Source organism: Semicossyphus pulcher, unplaced genomic scaffold (assembly GCF_022749685.1).
Source record: "Semicossyphus pulcher isolate SPU_LCO1_2020_fin unplaced genomic scaffold, fSemPul1.0.p SCAF_8, whole genome shotgun sequence".
NCBI classification, from domain to species: Eukaryota; Metazoa; Chordata; class Actinopteri; order Labriformes; family Labridae; genus Semicossyphus; species Semicossyphus pulcher.
The window spans coordinates 19,624,073-19,646,676 of NW_027211759.1; the positions used below are offsets into that span (position 1 = coordinate 19,624,073).

The following is a 22,604-nucleotide window of genomic DNA, read 5'->3' on the forward strand; positions in this document are numbered from 1 at the left end:
ATTGAAGCGCCTGCAGCAAGTTTAAGTGCATATCATGAGTGTGTGTGTCTCATGCTTCCTGTTGTGTTTGCAGAGAATAAGGCTCTATTCTGGTTCTCGCGCCACATCTCTCTGTGGGGGAGCATCTCCTTCTACCTGGCCTGTCTGGTCAACATCGCTGTGGCCGTTTTCTACCCCTTTGGTGACGATGGAGATGAGGGTGAGAAAGATCTGTATTTACAAATCATCTGCTTTGGCTTGAGACTGACTGACGAATGTTTACATGGATCAAGCCTGTTCTGGTTTATGAGATGAGACTGGGCAGGCAGCTGCTTTTATACTGCCAGTTCAAGGCGGGATTATAGCGCCTCTGTCTGCCCATCTTCTATGTAAAATGCACGGAGGCAAGGCAAGGCAAGGCAGGTTTATTCATAGATAAAGCAATTCAAAGTGCTTTACACAGTAAAAAACAGAGTACTAAGAATATTAAAAGAAATCAAAAAATCAATACAAAAAACAAAATATATTAAAATAAACTGTAAGTTCAGTCTGGTCAGAACACTGCAACAGTATATGCTTAATTCCCCACGGACGCTTTCTAACATGTTAAGTATTAGAAACTCCTTTTTATGTTTTAACTCGTCAGTTAAACGTATCAGTCGTGTTCCCCAGAACACTTTTCATCTGCGGGTTCCAAACCCTGAAAAGGTGTTCCCAGAACTACCTTTTCTCCTGTAAGGGTTCCAAACCGTTGTTACAATAACAAAAGCAAAAAATAGTCAGGAGGCGTGATGGTGGGGCGAATTCTGCCTCTGAGCCGACATTGGGGGTAGTAACAGAGGCGAAACGGCGTCATTGTAAACGTGGATGCCGGCAGGGTGGAGCAGCGTTGTGTGTGTGTACAGTATGTGAAGCATGCGCTGTTTGTTTACACCTTGCGCATGTTTTGCTTTCACAACACTTGAAGGCTATGTAAAAACACACACTGGAGCGGCTTTGCACGGACGTTGCTTGGTCCAATATAAAATGGCAAAGGCGGCATGGCGGCGGAGCTTTGTTAAAAGGGCTTCTGTTTAAGATAGAGGAAGGTGGTTCAGAATCAGAATCAAGTTTATTTACAAGTAGGTTTACACAAACAAGGAATTTGACTTTTGCAATTAACACAGAAGTAGGATAAAAATAAGTGAAAGCTATTAAACAGTAGTATTCCTCCTGTCAATGAACATAAATATAATAGGATGAAAATAATAAGAATAAAATTTAAAAAAGCTATATAATACACAATATGTACAACAGTTATAATTAGAGAGCAGTACAGATGTGCAGGTTTGTGCAGGATGGCTGGGGCCTTGTTGAAGAGGCCGGCAGCAGAGGGGAAGAAACTGTTCTGGTGTCATGAGGTTCTCTAAATAGTCCCTTTTTTTATTGTCAGTGTTATAAATTGACCTCCACCTAAGTAATTTGACCTCCCAATAATCAGTTAACATGTGGCTGTTTGATGGGTCGTAGTGTGGATAACGCTCAGCAAACACATTCACTGGTATAACTTAGGCCAAATAATTCTTAGTTTAACAAACACACATGAAGAGGAGGATTTTCCTTACGCACACTGGCCTTTTATAGCCAAGAAAAATTCAAACAAATGAGTGCTGTGATAAAAATGCCAACTAACTGCCTCTGCATTATATTAGAGTGAATTATATTCAGTATCATATACATAGCCATATACCACCCCTCACCTGTTTGTGTAATCTGCGCCTTCACCTCACTGTGAACCTGCTGACTTTTGTTTGCACCTTATCACTACCTACTTCATATTTGTGATATTTACCATTACCCTGTTTACATTTCAAACATGGTAGATATTCAATTTGCACCTTAATATAGTCTTAAATCTTATTACACTTAAATGTTTTCACCATTTCAACGATGTGATTATCCTGCTTTCTGAAACCTTTGTGTATTTATGTGTCTTTAATAGTAAGCCAGTAAAAAAAGCCTCTTACATCACAAGAACAATGTACAGTTTAAGCCTCTTAAGACATTTTGACTTGTGTGAGTAGAACAAAAAGGTTTAAATAATAAAGTTAATGAAGGTTTCCATTCAGCTGCTTCAGTTTCAGAGTCCTGGTGTTGTGCATGCTGACTCACTCTCACCCTGTCACAGCTTATTTGATACTTAAATAGATCAGAGCCGTTGTTAATGTCGTTAGTAACAGTGCTTCTCCAGCTGTAACCATTCAAAATGTGAGCTGTGAAAAGACCTTTTGTTTGTCTTTATTTCACCGTGTGCTCTCAGCTGAAACTGTCTGATGTCACTCGAGGTTGTGTCTATTTAAAGGCCCTTTACACCTTTAGTCCGCCCACACAGTTACCTGAGTACACCTCTCTTCAGGACAGAGTACTCACGTACAACAAGTGCTGCACTGGAATCACCCTCACACTTTATAGTAGTTAAAGCTGTCGATGTGTGACAACTTAGACTTTAATCATCTTTATTGTGATGTTGAGATTGTTGTCCTCAGAACACCTGCATGGTGGCATATTAGAGCGTTTTAGTACTCGTTCGTTCTCTCCTGCTTCATTTCTTTACATGGCATTTAACTGCTACGTTTCTAGATTGTTTTCAGGTTTTGTTAAATGTCAGTCAAATATTAGGTTGTTTTTAAGGCTGTTTTAAAGATCTTATACAGGTGTTAGCAAAATGAGTTCACTGCCGATCACTGCCTCACTGCAAAGATGTGTTTTCCTGAAAGACTTTCATCAATTAATCATCAGAACGCAACAGTTTCCTAAAGAACAGCGAGTCATGAGCCTAAAAAGAAATCGCCTGTTTTGAGTGATGAAGTTGACGGTCCCTCCGGACCACTGTTTGACATTTGAAAGTGTTGCCTGTGACTGTGTTGCACTAAGTTAAGCTCTTAGCTCTGGTGAATAATTCATCAGAGAAATGCCACAGTGTTTCAGACTGTTGATGTGCGGTACCTTGATTGATGCTTTATTCTTCTGCCCAGGCACCTTGTCCCCGTTCTGGAATATCTCACTGTGGGTGGCGTTGGGGGTGTTCACCACGCTACTTCCTGTTTTACCCAAGCCGTTGGGCATCCTGTTCTTCCTGGTCTCCCTCATTCTACGAGCCATCTACACGATGGGCCTCGGCCCTGCCCTGTTGTTGCTGGGAACCGTCAATGTAAGTAATGGAAGATAGGACCTGGCGTCACTGCGGACTTGTTCATTCTTGCCTCTTATTTTGTTGTTTCTTCTCTTTTTCAGCTCTTCAACAAGCTGGTCTTCCTTGTAAGCTTTGTGGGCAACCAGGGGACGTTCACTCGAGGCTACCAAGCAGTCGTTATGGACATGCTCTTCATCTACCATTTGAGCTACGCCACCATCTGCGTCCTGGGGCTCTTTGTGCACGAGTTCTTCTACAGCTTTTTGGTAAGACTTTTCTCACACACTTCTTTCAATTTTGTTGTTCTGAATAAATCAATATGCAGACGACTCACTGATGTTCATCTCCCTCCACAGTTGTTCGACCTGGTGATCCGAGAGGAGACACTGCTCAACGTCATTAAGAGCGTGACGAGGAACGGCCGCTCTATTATTCTAACAGCCGTTCTGGCCATCTTCCTCGTCTACTTCTTCTCTATCATCGGCTTCCTCTTCCTCAAGGACGACTTCCGCATGGAGGTGGATCGCCTTCCTGCACCAGGTCAGGACTTCTTAAACTGTCATTGTTTCTCTGCACCATGCACAGTGCAGAGACAGCACCCTTTTTTACAAAGCAGATTTAACCTGAGGTGAAGCCTCATCTTTGCAAGATGAAAGTCTAATATTCTTGAAGGTTTTTGGTGTGCTAGCGTTGTTAGATGTCCCCTTTCCCACCTACATTTAGTGCAGATTTTTCAGACCAGAGAAGACCCGCTTATAGATGCCGATTGTCTCCGTTCCCATTGCCAGTGAAGTATACTCCTCTCTTTTCTGCTACGTCACCGCCTGACATCACAAACGCGTCCAAAACAGGGTTAGTAAACAGTGAAAATGTTCCAGTTAGGTCTTTATTGTATCTATTACTCAATCAGTCTATTCAGTCCAAATTTGGAACGATGTTCGAGAGCTGCTCGGACGGAGACGGGTGGAATTTGTAGCCGAGATGACAAGGAGTCGCAGAAGTTACAGATGGAACATAGCATCGTGCTGGAAAGGGGGCGGAGATTAGCGTGTCGACACCTTTCCCACTAAGCAAAAAAGCCGGGTGTTAGCAAGTTTTTTGACTAGTGGGATGTCCTCACACATCATTGCCCCCCATATTTTCCCATCAGACCTATACTTGATTAAGTGTCCCAAATATGCTTTGGAGAAATAGTATTTCATTCCTCAGAGAGTTCTGGCAGTGCTTATGACCCTCTGTGCTCTGCTCTGCTCTTGACTTAAACCTTAGTTAACCTGAAGCATGTCCTAAGAGTACACACTTTTACAGCACGCTCATAAACTGTCTGTGTGTTCTTTTTGTGCACTGAACTTATCAATAAGTCAGAAACTGTACAGACTGGAAGTTAATGAGTTTCAGCTAAATACAAGATAACAGTAACTTCTGAGCTTTGAGGCCGACAGTAAAAAGGATCTGTTTCTCAACATGACTTTCTGGATAAAAACGGCACAATCCATGCTTTCGTTTGCACCGTCTCCTTATAAAATTGGTCGAGTATGTACAGTCTGGTGTGTGTACACACCCAGACACATGTTTTGAAAACACAGTGCAGAGTGTGGGCGTGTTAATGAGCTCCGGCAGAGTGCTCCGATGGTCAGGAAGACAACCTGCTAGCACATGTGCACCTGTTGCATAACCTGGTGGCCGTGCCATCCTGTGTTTTGCTGAATAGAGCGCAGCAGACACAGCAGAGCAGTGGTGGGTTATGTAACCAGCCGAGATCACGCCTGTCTATCTGTTAGCTGCGGGGTGAGCTGAGGTACAACCCGGAGCTCCATTGAAGCTGAGGAGCACCCTGTCCTCACTGCTGCGGCCTGGGGGCTGTGACCCCCTGCACCCCACCTCCACCACCCCCGTCCCCTCCACTCTTCTTCTGCTCCTTGTCTCGCGGCCCTGCCCTATGTGCTCTGGCCTGTCACAGAAAAGGCCCTTTTGGTGACACTCTGACCCAGGTGAACAGTTCCCCTTCTGCCTGTCTGCCCGAGACGATCACACTCAAGTGCGGCTCCTCTGCTGCTCGGGGCTTCGCCGGTGTGCAAATGATTTGTTCAGGTTTTTTCAGCAGCACTTCACCGCCCACCCAGCAGCTGCTGCCTCACTTTACATAATGTCTGACTACATCCTTCTCGCTGATTTTGCCGGCGCCGTCGAGAATTAGCAGGAAGTAGTTTTAATGCCAGAGCACAATTTTACAAACTTCAGCAAGTTATCATTCATGGACAAATAATTATATAACTTCTTTTCTCTTCAAGGAAAAGGCGATTCAGTAAGTGGCAAAGGAGTTCCCGGCTCATGTATGAAAGATAGCTGCCCTGTTGCAACACCTGGTGAGTTTTACTAATAATATAAAATTAATTTAATCCAATAAACTTTATTTTTATTCTATTTTATTTTTGAGTCCTGCTCATGAGGAAAGTCCTTGTTGATTTGACAAGTTTTAAGATTTTGTTGTTTGACCGAGGTGTGGGCGTGTGTGTTTGACCTTTCCGGCAGTCCATGAAAGGTTACTCACACACTCACACACACATGCACACATGCACACATGCGTCCACACAAAGAAACTTGATGTGGCGGAGGGGGGTGACTCACACTCCTGTTTGTTCTCCTGCGTCTCCATGGATCACCTGCGCCATAGGGGCGCGCACGTGATCTCCTCCACATCCTACTCCTCTTTCTCCTCAGCCGTCGTGCTGTTCATCCCGTTCCATATTTACAGTATGAGTACATTTCAAATCTGACATAAATAATATATCACGCTACTTCAGAGTTAATAGAGCCTTCATTTTTATCTCTGTTGCTCTCCCTTTTGAGGAGTCGAGGGAGCTGAAGGCGTCCGTTTGATCTTTAGTCACACTGTTATCAGGTGTTTTATTATCACTCACTTCTGAAAGTCAGCTGAGCGATCTTTTTCTGAATTAGGTCGGACTCTATTTGAATCCTAATGACTTTTTTTCCCTCCTGAACATTAACTTAAGTGTTCTTAAAACTTTGCACACACTCTTAGTTCAATTTAATTTAATGCAGTTCAGTTAGATTTAGATTAATGATGATATGAGATGAAGTCAGTCAGATGTCGTGGTTGTGAAGGTTATCTACGTTCAAACGCTCCTTCAGTCATCAAATGAGGAGGAACAATGTATGTATTTATTATATATCTTCCTGCTCCTCACGTGTTCTCCTCTGTGTGTGGCTGTAGATGGAGACGACGGGATCGAGCGGGTGTGCGACACTCTGCTCATGTGTATAATCACAGTGTTAAACCAGGGGCTCCGTAATGGAGGGGGAGTGGGAGACATTCTCAGGAGGCCCTCCAAACAGGTGAGTGGTGTGTTCAATTAACAAATTACGTCTGTAATATCTTCTGCATCAGCTTCTTTTCCAGTTTGAATCTAATATCTGTAGTTAGGGCTGGGCAACATGACAATAGATATCGTTAAAACGATATGAAAATGTCTACCGTATGTGTTTTTTTATATCGTCTCTATTGTGATGTCACAAAACCAGCAGCTGAACTGCTTTACGGCTATTTTTCTGTCATTTTCAGCGCTTTATGTTCTGATCTTTGCACGTGGGAGTGAACCTGCAGCGAACCTCAGAGGGAGGCGCTGTTTATTAACCTGGACATTAACATGCAGAACAAGAGAAACAGAAACTTTTTATTTGTCAAGTATTTAATTCACACAGGATTATCCAAAAATCGGCGTTACCTTGTGGTTATTTCATATAGACTAATTATTTGTTAAATTACCAGAAAACATGATATATCGTGATCTTGGCTTTATCGCCCAGCCCGAACTGTAGTGATGGTGAAAGAGAGATGATGTATTTTCTCACGTGTTACCTGTTTCTGGACTGTTCAGGAGCCTCTGTTTGCAGCCCGGGTGGTTTACGACCTTCTGTTCTTCTTCGTGGTCATCATCATCGTTCTGAACCTCATCTTCGGCGTCATCATCGACACCTTCGCTGACTTGAGAAGTGAGAAACAGAGGAAGGAGGAGATCCTGAAAACCACCTGTTTCATCTGTGGTGCGTACAGCTGTTATATGCAAATGACAGTGAAGTGTATGTGGAAGAACTCGTGTTAAGTAGAGCTCGTGTGTTGCAGGGTTGGAAAGGGACAAATTTGACAACAAGACGGTGTCCTTCGAGGAGCATATTAAGTCAGAACACAGCATGTGGCACTACCTGTACTTCCTGGTTCTGGTGAGGGTGAAGGATCCGACCGAGTACACCGGCCCGGAGAGCTACGTGGCCCAGATGATTGCGGTCAGTAGACCAAACATACATACACACAAAAATACTCACATAGTGCCTTTTTGATGCTGTTTTGTACAGATTTAAGGTTGCATCAGACAAGCTGCTGTAACATCAAAATACTGAAGTTACACTGAAGCACTTTTTGCGTTTGCAATATGAATACAAATGTAATAAATCAGGATTTAACGAGTACAGTGCGATGCTATGTTAAGATGGAAGACAAGTGCATAAACTCACTGAAGCTTCAGATATTATATTTATTATTCTGGTAACACATGGACAAACAAACACATTCATCTGAACCCCTGATTCATAGTTTGCTGCTGAGCCGCACCAGCCGGCATACAGATGTGTCAGTGTTGGAGGCTTAAAGTTGTGCAGCCCGCCTCACTTTGCAGACTTTCCGAGTGTGCTAGAGAAGCGTGAGCCTCCACAGCAGACGAGTGATCGAAAAAAGAGCCTGAGCCTCTGGGCCTGTGCCGAGCATCCCAATTTATTCTCCTCCCCCCTCGCTGCCGGAGAGAGACGGCTCTCTGTGCTCAGGTAGTCTTCACCGAGCTGAGCTCCTAACCTGCTGGGACACAGTGTGGTTAAATGGTAATTAAACTCAGTCCGGCTCTATTATCATCAATGCACCAACTTGCTGCACTGACACACAGACAAGAAGTTGAAGGATGTTAGGGCGACTAAAGGTGTTGCCGTGAGGTTAATGGATTCAAATGAAGCCTCACTGCACAAAGGCACATTTAGTGATTAACATTTGGCCATGACGGGCATAAGAATGGTGGCATTATAATGAACAATTTGCATAACAAACAGGTGACAGACATTGAATTAATATGCATCAGCAGGTCCTCTAACAGGTCGGCTCTGTGATGCCAGGCCGAGGTATCGCTGTGTGATGAGGTAATGATGAGTCAGGGCTTTATGTTAACGCCTCCTAATGTGCTTCACGGCAGAAACACACACACAAGGGTGCAGACCCGGGCTACAAGCACTGCTGTTTCACGTTTGTTACACACTCGTTTAAATTGAGTGTTTTGCAAAAAGTATATTCTTTCCTGATTCTCAGCCTCTAAAAACTTTTGTTTTTATGAATAACATTAAAGGATCGTTTCCAAATGAGTTAAAACTAAAAAAACATCCTCAGTCCTTCTTTTCCTTCACCAAGAACACAAACACAGCGCCGGAAAAAAATAGAGCCCACTGCAAAAATATGTTTTTCTCTTGTTCTTCTATTTATAGGTTTGAGTTTGTGTAAAATGAACTTTTGTTTAATTGTGAACAAAATTCTCATTTAGGTCTTTTATTTGCAGAAAATGACGACTGGTTAATATAACCAAAAGATCTGACCTGGAATAATGCAAAGAAAACAAGAAATCATGTTCATGTTCAACAGAACACTAATGATTTAACTCAGAAGAGTTCAGATATCAATATTTGGTGGAACAACCTGGTTTTTAATCACAGCGTTCATGCGTCTTGGAAGTCTGTCACATTGCTGTTGGGTGACGTTAGGCCACCTGTGGAGCAGAAATTCAAGCAGCTCTGCTTTGTTTGATGGCTTGTGACCATCCAGCTTCCTCTTAATCACATTCAGGAGGTTTTAATGGATATGTTGGCATACAAACAACGTGCACAGTACAGTAATGACCAAACAACGCCACCCACACCAGTTATTTCCGACCAATTAATCTGATTGGACAAGAGGCATTCCATAGGTGCAGATATAGAGAACAACATCACTGGGACTTTTCATTCTGAGTATCACTCCGCCTCAGCCACGTGTTCTGAATACTGTTAATTAACATTACAGCAGAGCGTGTATGTCGACATTGATCAGGATGGTTCCTCTGAATCACACAGCAGACTCTTTATTTCACTGGTTGATGATAAATTAAAACAAACAGATAAATGTGCATGACAGAAAACAGCTGGTCTGTGGTAACCTGTAGGCATAGAGTGCAGGAGGATGTTTGGGTTGCTTGGCAACAACAGTTCAGTTTTAGTTAAGTTGTGGGACTAGTTGAGTCGGTGGAGCAAAAAATAATCTGCTGTTGATTATTACTTTTTCTACTCTATGCCGCTTGTATAACTGTTGTATAAAACAATAACACACCCGAGGTCGATTATCTTCGTGCCTACGACCGAATCACAGCCGTGATGATATTTAATACAACATCACTCCCTCTCGTGTGATATCGCTTAATTAATCCTTCCCTGGTTGGTCAGCAGACTCAAAGGAAGTCCCAACTCCTGGACAAAAAGTGCTGACACAAGGAGGTAGCTCTAAAGCAATCTTTCTATTCCAATTTTACAAAAAACGTAAAATTGGGACATAATTAAACAGTTCAGGAACTTTATTGAGGTTTAAAACTATATTTCTAGAGTCCCTTTTAAAGACAGACCTTAACCTGCTTAAACACACAGTAAGGTACTTAGAATGAGGCTGCATCGGTGCAATGATAGAAGTCTATTGGGAGACACAGAGCTCAGAGTCGGGTTTGACTTTATGTGTATGCAGGGATCAGCCTGTGTGTTTGAAGCTGGCGGGGGCTTGTTTAGCTCAATCTCTATTCTGATCTCATGCACAACAGAAAAATAGTTTGGGCTAAACTCCTCAACAAGAAGCTACTGGACGAATAAAAACTCTGCCTTTCCCTCTCTTGTTGCTGAAACTCGATGACCTCGACCACACCAACACACACACACATGCACACACACCCTAACTCTCATAATGAGTGCATGTGGCTGCATAGGACAGAGTGATTTGCTGCCAAGAAAAAGAGCAGGATCGTGTTACACTGGGTGTCTGTTCTGTTGGCGTGTCGTGCATGTGGATGTGGATCAGTGTGCGGGTGTTTGTGTGTGAAATTATGACAGCGACTACAGGCCGAGCAGGTACTGCAGCAGCCACAACGCTGTTACATAACCCATCTCAAGTGGCCTGCTAATAGCTCAGCCCTGCCTGGCACGTGCTCTCCTGTCCCTTTCTCTCTCTCTCACACACACACACCAAAACACACACACACACACCACATCATGAACCCTTCATTTACTTCACAACACACATGTGACACGTTGTCTGCAACAAAGCAGCAACAGACGCGTGTGAATAGAGAAGGAGCTGCACTCAGTGTAAAGTTAGGGGAGAGGTCAGATTTTGCTTTAGTGGATGTAGTAGAACTGCAGCTCTTGTCAGCTTGTCAGCTTGTGTGTGCGTGTGTGTGTGTTTGTGTCTGTGTCCGGTTACCTTCATAAGTAATCTATCGGCACACTTGTCTGGTACTCTCTGCGTGCTGTGTCTTTGTGTCTCCTGACACTCTTGTGTATCTTGTTGTTGTTGATGACAAGCGTTGTGCAGCTTCATCATCCAGGATAAAGAGCTTGTGTATTTTTAATTTAAATTCTGAACCAAAGTGTAGTAAAAAAACAAAGATAAAAATTAAAAATAGTTTATTAAAGAAGAAAATAAGGCAAAACGTCACATTGTGTAAAACTGTAACCATCAGATATTTGGTATTTTGGTTAATAAATGGAGTGACGCCTGCAAGTCAAGCTCACTCTTGACATGCGTCACACTCCACAGTCACCTGACAAACACTTCCTCACTTACGACGCTCTATTTAAGCTGCAACATTTCCGCTCTCTCCCTCTGCTCTGTCACTGTACCGCTGCCCTGCACCAGTACTGCGCTCATACTTTCAACCCCACCATCCGTAAAATAAATCTACGGGGAGCAAAGAGGACGGCAAACACAAGCTATGCTCTGCTGCTACAAGAAACATTTCAACCTATTACCAACGTGAGATCAACTCATTGATTCCTGCTCCTTAATTTATTACTAACTCTAATAAATTGACAATTTAAGTTTAGATAATCTTTTACCATATCTTGTTCATAAAGATAGTTAAATAAAAGTTTAGATGTTACATACATGGTATTCTGATTTTTGGGGAAACTCCCGATACGATACGTTATACCATACGTGGTCCACGATCACGATAATATCACGATACAGCGATTCTGCAATAAGACAATCATATAATGATACATCATGACATCTGATTAACCGAAGAATACAAGTTAAAGAGCAGGATTAATGTATTTATTCATTGCAATTTGGTGTCAGTTTCACAGAATTGGACACCAACTGAGATGAAACAACGTACGTGTTTCCAGTCTGCAAATTAAAACAAAGTAGGACTTTGTATATGAAAGTGGCTGATGCATCCCTTAACCTCTTTTCAACGCTGTCCGATCACGTTACCCTCATTCATGATATAAGCGCCGCCGCGAGGAGTCATGAAGCAGTGAGGCTGTGAGTCAAAATGTCAGGGAAATCTGTTTAGAGCGCCAAATATTTGAAGATTAAAATGTCTATATTTGGCACCAGCCTATTGATAATTGTATTGCACGAGTCAGGACGGCAATATATTGCTGAATTGATATTTTGTTCCACCCCTAACACTGATTATTATTGTCGCAGGGTTCATGTGGTTCATAGGAACATTTTTACAGCGTCAGTAGAAAGGGAGGACTAATGTTTTAGTCTTGCTTTGATTATCTTCTATTGCCTAACATTGGTGACCTCTGAGCTCGTTCTCACAGTGTGTTTAGAGCCAGTCTCTCCTTGTGTTTGTTGCGGCTCTGTGCACAGCTGAAGAACATCATGTACGTGGCGAAACACACGAGCGGTCAGTGACGCCATCAGTGTAAGCAGCACATGAGAGTCCGTAGATTGATGCTCACTGAGGTGTTTAAATGAATCAGTGAAGCAAACCTAAAGCCTCGCCTCGTTCCGACAGAGCTGCAGCACACAGCGGACCTCTGTACGCTCTAATGGTGACATGAGTGGGATAACTCCCACTCTGTACAGTCACTGTGTAACCATATCGCATGAATCTGAGGATGATTTTGCAGCTGATGTATAAGTTCAAACAGGATATTGTTTTCACCTCATAATAATGTAGGTCTCTTTAATCGATCTGTGAGGTTACTGAATGCATCGGTTACGGATGACTTGATGAAATGAGTGTCAGACAGTCCTCGGTTTCAATGATCTTGAGGCTCAGAGAACTTTCACTGCGTCTTTAAAGCTGCAAGAAAGGAAGCTATTCTTTTTATTCCAGCAGCCCGTTGATGCCAGAGGCCCAAATTAGCCCTAGATTTAAGCTCTTATAGAATGGCTGGATTCATACTGCGATCTTAGTGTTCAAACTTAATCAGACCAGCCGCTTCCTCTCAATCCTGGGAGGGAAATATATTATTCTGGTCAAACATCAAATTAGTGCTAAAAACAACCAGACATAGACCTCTATCGCAGTGTTATATGACAAAAATATACATGTACATGGCTACGTAACAATACTCCAATGTGGCATCCTCACAACTTTGCAACTCTTCTCCTTACACTCATTTGTACTATGAGCTCTGTGTCTAAATGTTAAGAGATATTGCTAAACAGAGCTGACAAAAGTAAACACATTCTTTATTTAAGTAAAACTTAAAAGTACTGACTTCACTTCTGAACTGAAATAAAAGTAAATCATGTTATGATGTACTCACTGTATAAAACTAGTAGCCCTCCGAAGGACATTTCTACCAGCTGTTTCTGTGCAAAGTTAACTGAACCTCATGTCATAGGGTTACACTAAAGTACTTACAGATACAATCTTGAAGATCTAAATTGTTGTGTTTTTGAGCGCCTCCCACGCGGTAATCAGTAACTACAATTATTGTAATTACAATTTAACCAGATGTCTACGGCTGGCTCCCTTTTCATGGTTTTAACCCCCTGATTTTCCTCGCTTTCCTTTTAGACTGTTTGATTTAAAGGTATAATAAGTAGGATTTTTCCTGCATTGTCAACAACACATTCAAACTGGGCTCCTCCTCCTCCTGGGCTCTTCATCACCAGAAGCTCACTCTCACTCTCTTGTGCGAGAACACGCCCAACCCGCCGAGCTAACACCAACAGCATCACGGTGGCACTAGCATGCTAACCGCGGGTTAGCTTGTCCTACCCGGTTTGAAGCACCAACTCTTCATCGCTCTTTCGCCATGTTCGTTGGTCTGAATGGAGCCCAGTTGCTAATTTAAACCACTCCCACACTCACCTATACGCTGTGATTGGCTCAGGGAACCACAACAGCGCTCCTCCTGAAAATGTCCCGTGCAAAGCAACTCAACAGAACAGATGCAGAGGGAAGGGTCGCACAAGGGTCTGCACACACACTCACTAACACACGTATAGAGGCCCATAAGTTATGATTTATAATATTTGTAAAAGTCTGTATTTTATTTTTCTAGGAAAATCCTACTTATTATACCGTTAGTCTGAGCGGCAAATTAATTTCTTTTCCTTTGGATGTTGACTTATTGTTGAAGTTGTATCTGTAGTCATCGATCTTTCCTTGTTTGTTCAGCCATAGTAGATTACCGTTTCCTCACAATGATTACAGAGACTGGAAAAGCAGCCACTTAGCTCAGCCTACCCTCTCTGACAGACCAACCACTGTTGGCTGATGGAAAACGCGTCACTAACTGGGCGCCGCTTGTGATATTTTCCGCGAATGTCGCCACATAATGATACTATGTACTGCAAATGCAAAGGCTTTCATCAGTGGGCCATAGGCTCAATCACCATTGTGTTACCTCATAGATAGTGACCTAACAGACATTTATTTAAATGAAAAAGTTTGAGATTGTTACTTTAAATCATTCATAAATCAAAAGTTCAAATAAATAAAACCAATGCACTGAAAAACTTTGCTCCACTGTGCAAATCAGTTGGACTGGGATCTCTCGCTGCTTTGAATCTGCTCTGATGTCGTCGGCAATGTGGGCGGGTTCACTTTAATCCATGTCGCTATAAGTTCTCTCTGTCAGCCACTGACTTCTATTCACTTAACGACTCTTCTCCACCATCTAGTAGTTTTGTCATTTATGTCTGTCTTGTGTGTAATGCACCGATGGATACACCAAAGAGTTGTCTCTTCAATGTGCTATTGTCCCAGTTAGGTTGAAATCAGTCCTGATGTTTGGGAGGCAGCATGCAGGGATGCAGAATAACAGTAATCAGTGATCCCCTCAGATGTTTTAATGCTAAAGTAAAGCCTGTTCTGAAATCTAAGGAGTAGAAAGTACAGATATTTGTGTTGTTTTATGGTATAAAGTGAACATTGCAGGGCTGCTGTTGTCTATAGACTTTTCTTCTTGTTTTTATTTGACCTCTGATTACTGCTGAAAGCTGCTTTATGGTGCCTTTCTTTTGTAATGTATGCTAGGAACGGCTGAATGAGGCATAATATCTCTTTGTGATATGGAGTTAAGTAAACAGAAACAACTTGACTAGGATTGTTAGGACAACAGGTAGCATTGTAGGCCGCTAAAATAAGCCATTAGAAGATGTAGACAGCAGGGCTGATCACAGGAGAGCCCTGTCAATCATCAAAGACAATGATAATGTGGCCATCAAACTATAGCCAAGTTAAATATGAGAGAGTAGGCTGTCGAGCTTGAGAATGAAAGCACTGACTGCTGTGCAATAGAAGATCTTTGATCTGTTAACGTGACGTTTTTATCTTGTGGACATGTTTTTGTTTCCGTTTTCCGGGGTGAGACCAAAGACAGTTTTTTCTGCTTTTATTGGACAAAAACATCCATATATGTCTTACAAGTTTAAAACTATTTCGAACACGGACTAAGGTTTTAAAATGAAGCCATGGTTTGTCCTTATTATTATCTTCCTTCAAGGCCGTCATTGTCAAACTCGGCACAGTGACATAAACTCATAAATTAGGAGAAGAAAAACAAATAACCCACAAACCCCACATTCCTCTCCGCCCTCCGACCCTCCTCTCCTCTCCGTCCTCGGCGTCTCACATTCAGTCTTTCTCTCCCTGTAGTCTATTCTTATATAAGAGGAGGTGGGAGAATTCCTCAATCCTCCTACTGGAGCGACTGTGGTGCCAGTCAAATCCCACTCTCAGCACCTTTTAAGTCGCTTTCATCAGAAGAAGTGGCGGAGGAATATTACATAAGATCAGCTGATGGCAGTCTGTCTGTGACACCTATCTCACTGTCAGAGCCTGCATGTTGTAAAACACACACTCCTGCTCACAGTCTGCTGTGTACATATCCGTGCAGATGCACGCCAACAGTACACACGCCCACACATGTACAAACACAGACGCACTTAAGGCCATTACATAATGCTATAGGTCCGTTTTGCTAACTGTTTTCTTATGGCATCACTGCAGACGCTTTGCAGGAAAAACATATAATAAATTAAATTCAGTTCTTGCATGAGAGCACACGCACACACACCTACACACACACGTATATAGAAAACAATATACTCCCAGTTGTGCTTTCCATAGACGACAGTGACTCATCCAAACATCAACAGTGTGTTTAGGGAGTGGGTGAGAATTGAAATGCCAGTTACTCTTCATTTAGGGTATAATTGCTGTCTGCAGTATCCAAGAGACAGAAGTGCTGCTTTAAAATGGAGAGCGGCTTCTTTTCTGATGGACTGATTAGAATTAAACCTCTACACCCGTCTACAGATACCAATACCTCTCTGTTTCCTCTCCTCCTGCTGTCTCGCTTCAGCCCTGTGACGCTCCCTGCTCCTCTATGCAAATCCTCCCTGTCCTGTCTGTCAGTCTGTCTGTGCCAACATTCTGTTGCTGCCGTCTCTCTGACCTACTGAGTCAGCTCTATTTCAGCCTTTTACTCCTTTCACCTTTCACGCTTCTCCTCTCACATCACATCCCGTCTCCTCCTCTCCTCCCAGGAGAAGAACTTGGAGTGGTTCCCCCGAATGAGAGCCATGTCCCTGGTGAGCAGCGAGGGAGACAACGAGCAGAACGAGATGCGCTCTCTGCAGGAGAAGCTGGACAGCACCGTCACTCTGGTGGCTCAGCTGTCAGGCCAGCTGGCTGAGCTTAAGGAACAGGTAGAGTGCAACTCACTGGAGTTTTTAAATGCTGTTGTTGAAAAAAAAACTGAAGGCCAGAAGAATAATCTAAACAAAAATCCTCCTGTTTTTAAAATGATACAAAACAGGGCTGCACAATAAATTGCAATTTTATCGTCATCGCGATGTGAACATGCATAAGAAACACAGAATCGCAATGAATAAGTGCTGCCAAGTGTTCACACTCAACGTGCAAACATTCGACCTATCAGACTGAGCCTTGGATACATGGGCCATGCAGCTAGCTGACCGTCAGCTAACATCAGAGATCAGCTAGCATGAAGGTCTAGGAAATGTGGTTGAAGGAACTTTTGGTCAAAAATGGTAAATGACCTGCACTTATACCCCTTTCCCACCTAACTTAGGGTGTTGACCGAGCTTTTCAGACCCAGGAAGACCCGCTAATAAATGCAGATTGTCTCTTTTCCCATTGCCAGTGGAGTAAACTCCTTTCGGTCTCTTTTCTGCTGCGTCACAGTCTGACACCACAAATGCGTCGGAAACAGGGAGCGATCAGATCGGATCAGAAGAAGCTTGCTCACCTCGCTGTCTTGCCAGTGTTGCTGCATCTCGCACGAAACAAAGAACTAATTTGCGGTTGTATGTTGTGCTTCTGTATTTACACGAGAGCGGCCGGAGGGTGCGGAGATTAGCGTGTCGACACAGGTTTTGTGTTCCCATCTTTGCCAATCAGAGCCGAGGCAATAATTACCCGGGTCTACTGCAGAGTCATTTGACACGAGCCTGAATGCCGATTTTAACCTTTCGTACTAAGCCAAAAGTGTTACCTGTGTTTTTGACCAGTGGGAAAGCGGCTTTATAAACCACTCCAAAGGCTTTTACACTTCATGTCACATTGACCGTTTCACACACTGATGGTCGACCTGCCAACGTTCCAATTGAGGCACGGCGACTCTATTATCTATTGCACACTTGTACAATGTTATCAGACTTGGCAGATTCTCCTTATATCACAAAGGCCCAATAATACCGTCCTATTTAGATGATCTATATTCAGCCGTTCACTGTGACCTCCACGCGCCACCTGACCTCACACTCCCTCCACCTAAAAGCACCCGCAGGGCAGCAGGTCCCATGGAGGAGGTGGTGTCAGCAGACACATTCTCTATTCCTCTCTGAACAGAGTTCAGACATCCAGATGGATTTATTATGACCTGCCTTGATGCTTGTGAAGGCATCATGACAGGTGACTATCACGTCACCGATCAACACCACTAAGAGCCGCCACGGAGCCTCTGGCTGTTTGGATGACTCGCTCGGCTGCAGTGTGACTGATCACTCTCATCACCTGCCTCGCCTGCATGTGATCCCAGTCACAGGCCCGTCCTTGTTCCTCTTCTGCCAGATGTTGGAAAACAACTCCGGTAAACAAAACAACAACCTCTGTCGACCTCGGTAAACAGTCTGAAATGGCTCCCTGCTGGCCGGGATCCCTCATGTAACCTGCTAACAATCAACTCAGTGTGCTGCTGAAGTGCCCTCGAGCAAGACGGCAAAGCTTTATCTCTGAATCTGCATTTTGGGTCAACTTCAGGGCATTTTTATTCCGAGTTCACAGCTGTCTTTAGTGACTAATATGTAGTCATGGGGTTAGGAGGGCTGTCACTCCTCCTTCATGATAAACAGAAATTGAGGTGAGAGCGTTCAAACCACGGCTCAGTCACAAGCCTGAAAACCACCGCGGCTCTGAACTCAAACTCCCTCTGACGGGGAGGAAAGTTCTCCTGCATGCGCCCTCATTACAACCTTCACCGACCTCAGCGCAGGTTATAGTTTACAGCACCAGTGTCCTTCATTTATGACGTCAACACCCAAACCACTGCAAAATGTGCTGGTTGTGAGAAACCAGCCGCTTCTGATTCATGAAACCTCCCACGCACTTATACAACACGCGATGGTGTTCTCTAATGATGTTCCAAGGGACATTTTAGTTTCCAAACCAGAGTGATTTGATCCAACAGTGGAGAGGATGAATGTCTTTTAATATATGCAACATTAAGAGCTGCTCCGTGTTGATGTTTCCTCCACAGATGACTGAACAGAGAAAGAACAAGCAGAGGCTCGGATTCCTCGGTCCTCCTCAGCCCAACCATCACATCCCGGCCCACTGAGGCGCTCCATGGCTCAAACAGGACGCAGTGACGGGCCACCAGATAAATAACGCAGACACACACAAACTCCAGCCTTAAGAACAATACATGTACAAAGAGGACACATCATGTTTGACCTTGTGCCTTTTCTATGACACACTCACTGCCTTATGGGAAACAAACTGTGCCTTATGTTCTCACGTGGAGCGCTTTACTGGCCGTCTGTACACACCATGTTACAGGAGAGCTGAGTGATTGGCCCGGCACGGCACACATCTGCCAGTGTGGTGTTAGAGTGCCAGACGGAGGTCGAGGGTTGTTAAGGAAAGGTTAATGGTTAAGTGCTGTCAAGTCTGTGGACGTCGGCGTCTCTCCTCGGCTGTCTCAGCGCTGACGTGTCGGAGAGCGGGCAGACTCGCCGCACAGCCAGTGATTGGCGGTGAACACAGAAGTTTGGGGTTTCCTGCATGACCGATTGGCCTCCAGGGGAAGAGCGTGTGTGCAAACCTTTTTAGATCTCTGATGAGAGAATTTACAAATCATAACTGGAGTATTATCTTGTAGCGGAATCATGCTGCCTTACTCATTAACTTTTATAAACAGTCCAATTGCTGCAAGTGCACTTTTTTAAAAAGGGTAAAAATTAAACTGGAAACAGTGGTTAGTCTGGGTATTATTTTTGCAAGCTTTGTGTTGTTTAAAAATGCGATCACTGCACCGTTTCAGTCGCCTTCTTACAGATTTCTACAGAGAGTATATACGTAACACAAATGTGAATAAAATGATGATAACCTGTGCAGAACTTACTTGAAGTGTCTTTTAAATCTAAATCTTCTATTGGTACATGACGTAGTGCTAAGAGAAGGTGGTGAGCTCATACTGTAACATTAACATTCACTGTATCTGCTCCTATCATCTTCTTCTTCTACTGTTTATATTTTAGTGTAAATCATCCTCGTGTGTCGCTCATGGACCGATTGTTGAGTCTGAACTTGTGTTTTTAACTAATGGCAGATTACTGATGGAAACTGTCCTGTGACACTGTTTAAACAAAATGTATGGAGAAATGTGTTAACGTGATGTTGTAATAAATTTGTAACAAGAGTCGGTGGTGTGCTTTGTGTCAGCAGCTCTGCGTCAGACCTTGTTGTTGTTGTTGTTGGGGATGAATGAGCAGCCCCCTCTGACATCACACTCTGTGTTTACTCACACTTACACTTGTCACTGAGGGGAGCACAGGACCTAAGAAAACACCAGTCTTCAATCAGACGGGAGCATGTTTCAGCTCATGCATCAGTCACATTAAAAGCCAAACAGATCTGCTGTACATGCTGTCAGTGTACAAGACTCCTCATGACATTTAATTGAAGCTAATTAACAGCTGACACGATGAACAGGGACTAGAACAGATTTTCAAATGTGACCTCTGCCCTAACATCAGTATACTTCATGAACTTTGCTGATCTTCAACTGCAACATTCATTTTTAAAATGTATGGATTAATGCTCGGAGCTGACTGCAAGAAAGTAATGAAGTAGGTAAACAGAAGTTCGCGCTGTCACCTCACAGCTAGAAGCTCCCTGGTTTGGATCCTGGGTCGGCAATGGGCTTCTTTCTGTATAGAGTTTGCATGTTCTCCCCGGGTATTCCGGCTTCCTCCCACAGTCCAAAGACGTGTTCGTTAGGTTAAATGGTGACTGTAATTGCCCGTAGGTGTGAGTGTGAGCGTGAAAGGTTGTCTGTCTCTATGTGTCAGCCCTGTGGTTGACTGGTGATCAGTCCAGGATGTACTCCGCCTCTCGCCTGGGACAGGCTAAAAAAAGGTTAAAATAGCCATTTAAAGCTCCTGTGAGGAGTTTTTCACCGGTTATGAAACAGACTGAATTTAATTCTGATTACACTATACGAGCTACAAAAGCAAACCAGACCATCAGCGACAAGATTGATTATTTCTATATAGTTATTAGGGGGTAGGTGTCAGACGAAGCACTTAACTGCACGCCGCCTTTGTTTACATGTTCCAGGGCAAATGTTTAAAGTGAGTGATACATATTACTGTTAAAGAAAGAAGGATGAGATTTTTTATTAAAAACACCACTTAAGCATGAACAGGACAAAATCAGCAAAGAGATAAGAGGTGAGGATTTGTCCACAGGGGGCGCCAAAATCGACACAAACTGAAAAGTCCTCACAGGAGCTTTAAAGGTGACATATTTTAGCGATGCAATCAATTTTCTATCATTCTAATGTGTTTTTGAATCACGTTGGTAAAGTTTGTTTCGTTTTAAAAATTGTACACATATTTTAATTTAATTATTTTTCGGAGCCTCTCCTTCCTCCTGAAACAAACAACCTGTTGACAGTATTTGGAGTGACCACGTGGGATCGCACACGTGGGGGAGGGGCTACGGGAGTGGTCACACTGCACCGTCACTCCAAAGTTGTAGAAAACATTGCTGCTCTAGGATCGTTTACTCGGCCTTATGTGTTCGAGCCAGAATCGCCAGGAGGTATCCGAACGGTAAGTTGAAATCTTGACAACGTCTTGACTACAAGCTAGTGCAAGGAGGCGGCCTGAGGGGAATGATGGTGAATGACGATTGGTCGATTCAAGCGAGAGTTCTACGTAGAAACCTGCAGCTGTTCTGAACGGCTCATTTTAGAGGCGACCTTTTTAAAAATGTAATTCTGGAAAAACACGGAATTATGCAGTTATATACAAGACTTGAAGAAGGAGCTTCAGTAACTGTTGCTGGGTGCTTCTGTGTTTCCCCCATGTGATGCCATGTTTATTCATATAGAAACTCTTTTATAATTATGAAGCTTTGATTATGTTTAGGCCTGTCATCCACACGTTTAGTGCTAACTACTTATGAAAATGGCAAATTCAAAGCTGCGGCTGCTTGATTGTCTGCATGTTTGTCCTTGTGTAACATATTTGAGAAGATAAACGAATCACAGAAAGGCCTCGGCTGCTCTTGTATCCCGTCCTGTCATTTACCCTCCACAGAGAAGCCCATCCTTCTTGGCTCCGCTTTGCTGTTTACGCTGGCAGGCCTGCATTTTCTCCTGCTGCCTGTGACAGCCATTAAAATTAGCTCACGCAGTGCCATAATGGTGAGCAGCTGTCACTGCGCAGACAAGAAGGCTAAAGTGCAGCATTACTGGAATGTATTGGCCTCAGAGAGGGGAGGGGGGGGAGGGAGGGAGTGGGGAGGATAATAGCAGGACCATCATTACTGTCTGGCAAAAGTCTTACAGGCGTAGTGTGATACCAAACAAACATGTACTGCATCACTTTCTAAACAGAACATATCAGTGGAGGAGATGTAGTTTTTATCTAAAGGAGAGAACGAATCAAACTTTAAAACTTCTCAGAAACACTTCATACTTGATAAACACTGAAAAATAACATTATTAGTACAAGATAAAATACTGGATGAGAGCTCTGTTTGTTGTTTAAGGAGCTGTGAAAGTTGTTGTGATTTGTGTCAATACAGATATTGATCTCCTGTCTCCTGCAGACTCCTCCTGCAGACTCACAGCAGCGTCGGTGGCCGCCAGAATCACACATCACTCCGTGTTTTTCTGCCCTCAAAGATCAATCGACCACACAGAAAGTTGTCGAGGAGGCTGGAAGGTCCCTCCTCGCTGTCATTCTTATAAATAAACATGCCCCCGTGATGACTGGCATGTGACTTCCTGTGTCTGGCGGCTAGATTTGAGCCTTTGTAGTCACATGATGAACATCACAACACCGAGTTAGCACATGGAAAAACACTGCAGACGCGGCCTGCCGTCAGTCACACGATGCTGTGAGTGCACCATTAGATAGAAATAATAAATCAATTAGATAATAATGCACTACTTGTTTAAATACCCTGTTGATTCCCATTTTTATCTAACTGAGCTCAAACTGAACAAGAATCATGACATTGTTTCTGAAGTTATTTAAATGTAAGTATTACTGTTTAAAGTGATCCCTGAGGATACCTATCAGCTCATCAGTGTGAGCTGTCACAGTTATCCTGTGTCAATTACAACAGTGACGAACACTGTA

At 43.4% G+C, this 22,604-nt stretch overlaps 1 protein-coding gene across 2 annotated transcripts in view; it reads left to right on the forward strand.

The window, feature by feature from the left end:
* itpr2 (inositol 1,4,5-trisphosphate receptor, type 2) overlaps window positions 1-19,641 on the forward strand; it is a 63,355-nt gene extending 43,714 nt beyond the window's left edge. For both annotated transcript variants that reach the window (XM_069685607.1, XM_069685608.1), the window contains exons 48-57: window positions 74-199; window positions 2,994-3,169; window positions 3,253-3,417; window positions 3,508-3,691; window positions 5,443-5,517; window positions 6,387-6,508; window positions 7,051-7,216; window positions 7,296-7,456; window positions 16,251-16,412; window positions 18,485-19,641. In XM_069685607.1, coding sequence (XP_069541708.1) covers window positions 74-199; window positions 2,994-3,169; window positions 3,253-3,417; window positions 3,508-3,691; window positions 5,443-5,517; window positions 6,387-6,508; window positions 7,051-7,216; window positions 7,296-7,456; window positions 16,251-16,412; window positions 18,485-18,565 — 1,418 coding nt within the window. In that variant the 3' untranslated portion in view covers window positions 18,566-19,641. The remainder of the gene's footprint in view (window positions 1-73; window positions 200-2,993; window positions 3,170-3,252; window positions 3,418-3,507; window positions 3,692-5,442; window positions 5,518-6,386; window positions 6,509-7,050; window positions 7,217-7,295; window positions 7,457-16,250; window positions 16,413-18,484) is intronic.
* Window positions 19,642-22,604: the final 2,963 nt, after the last annotated feature.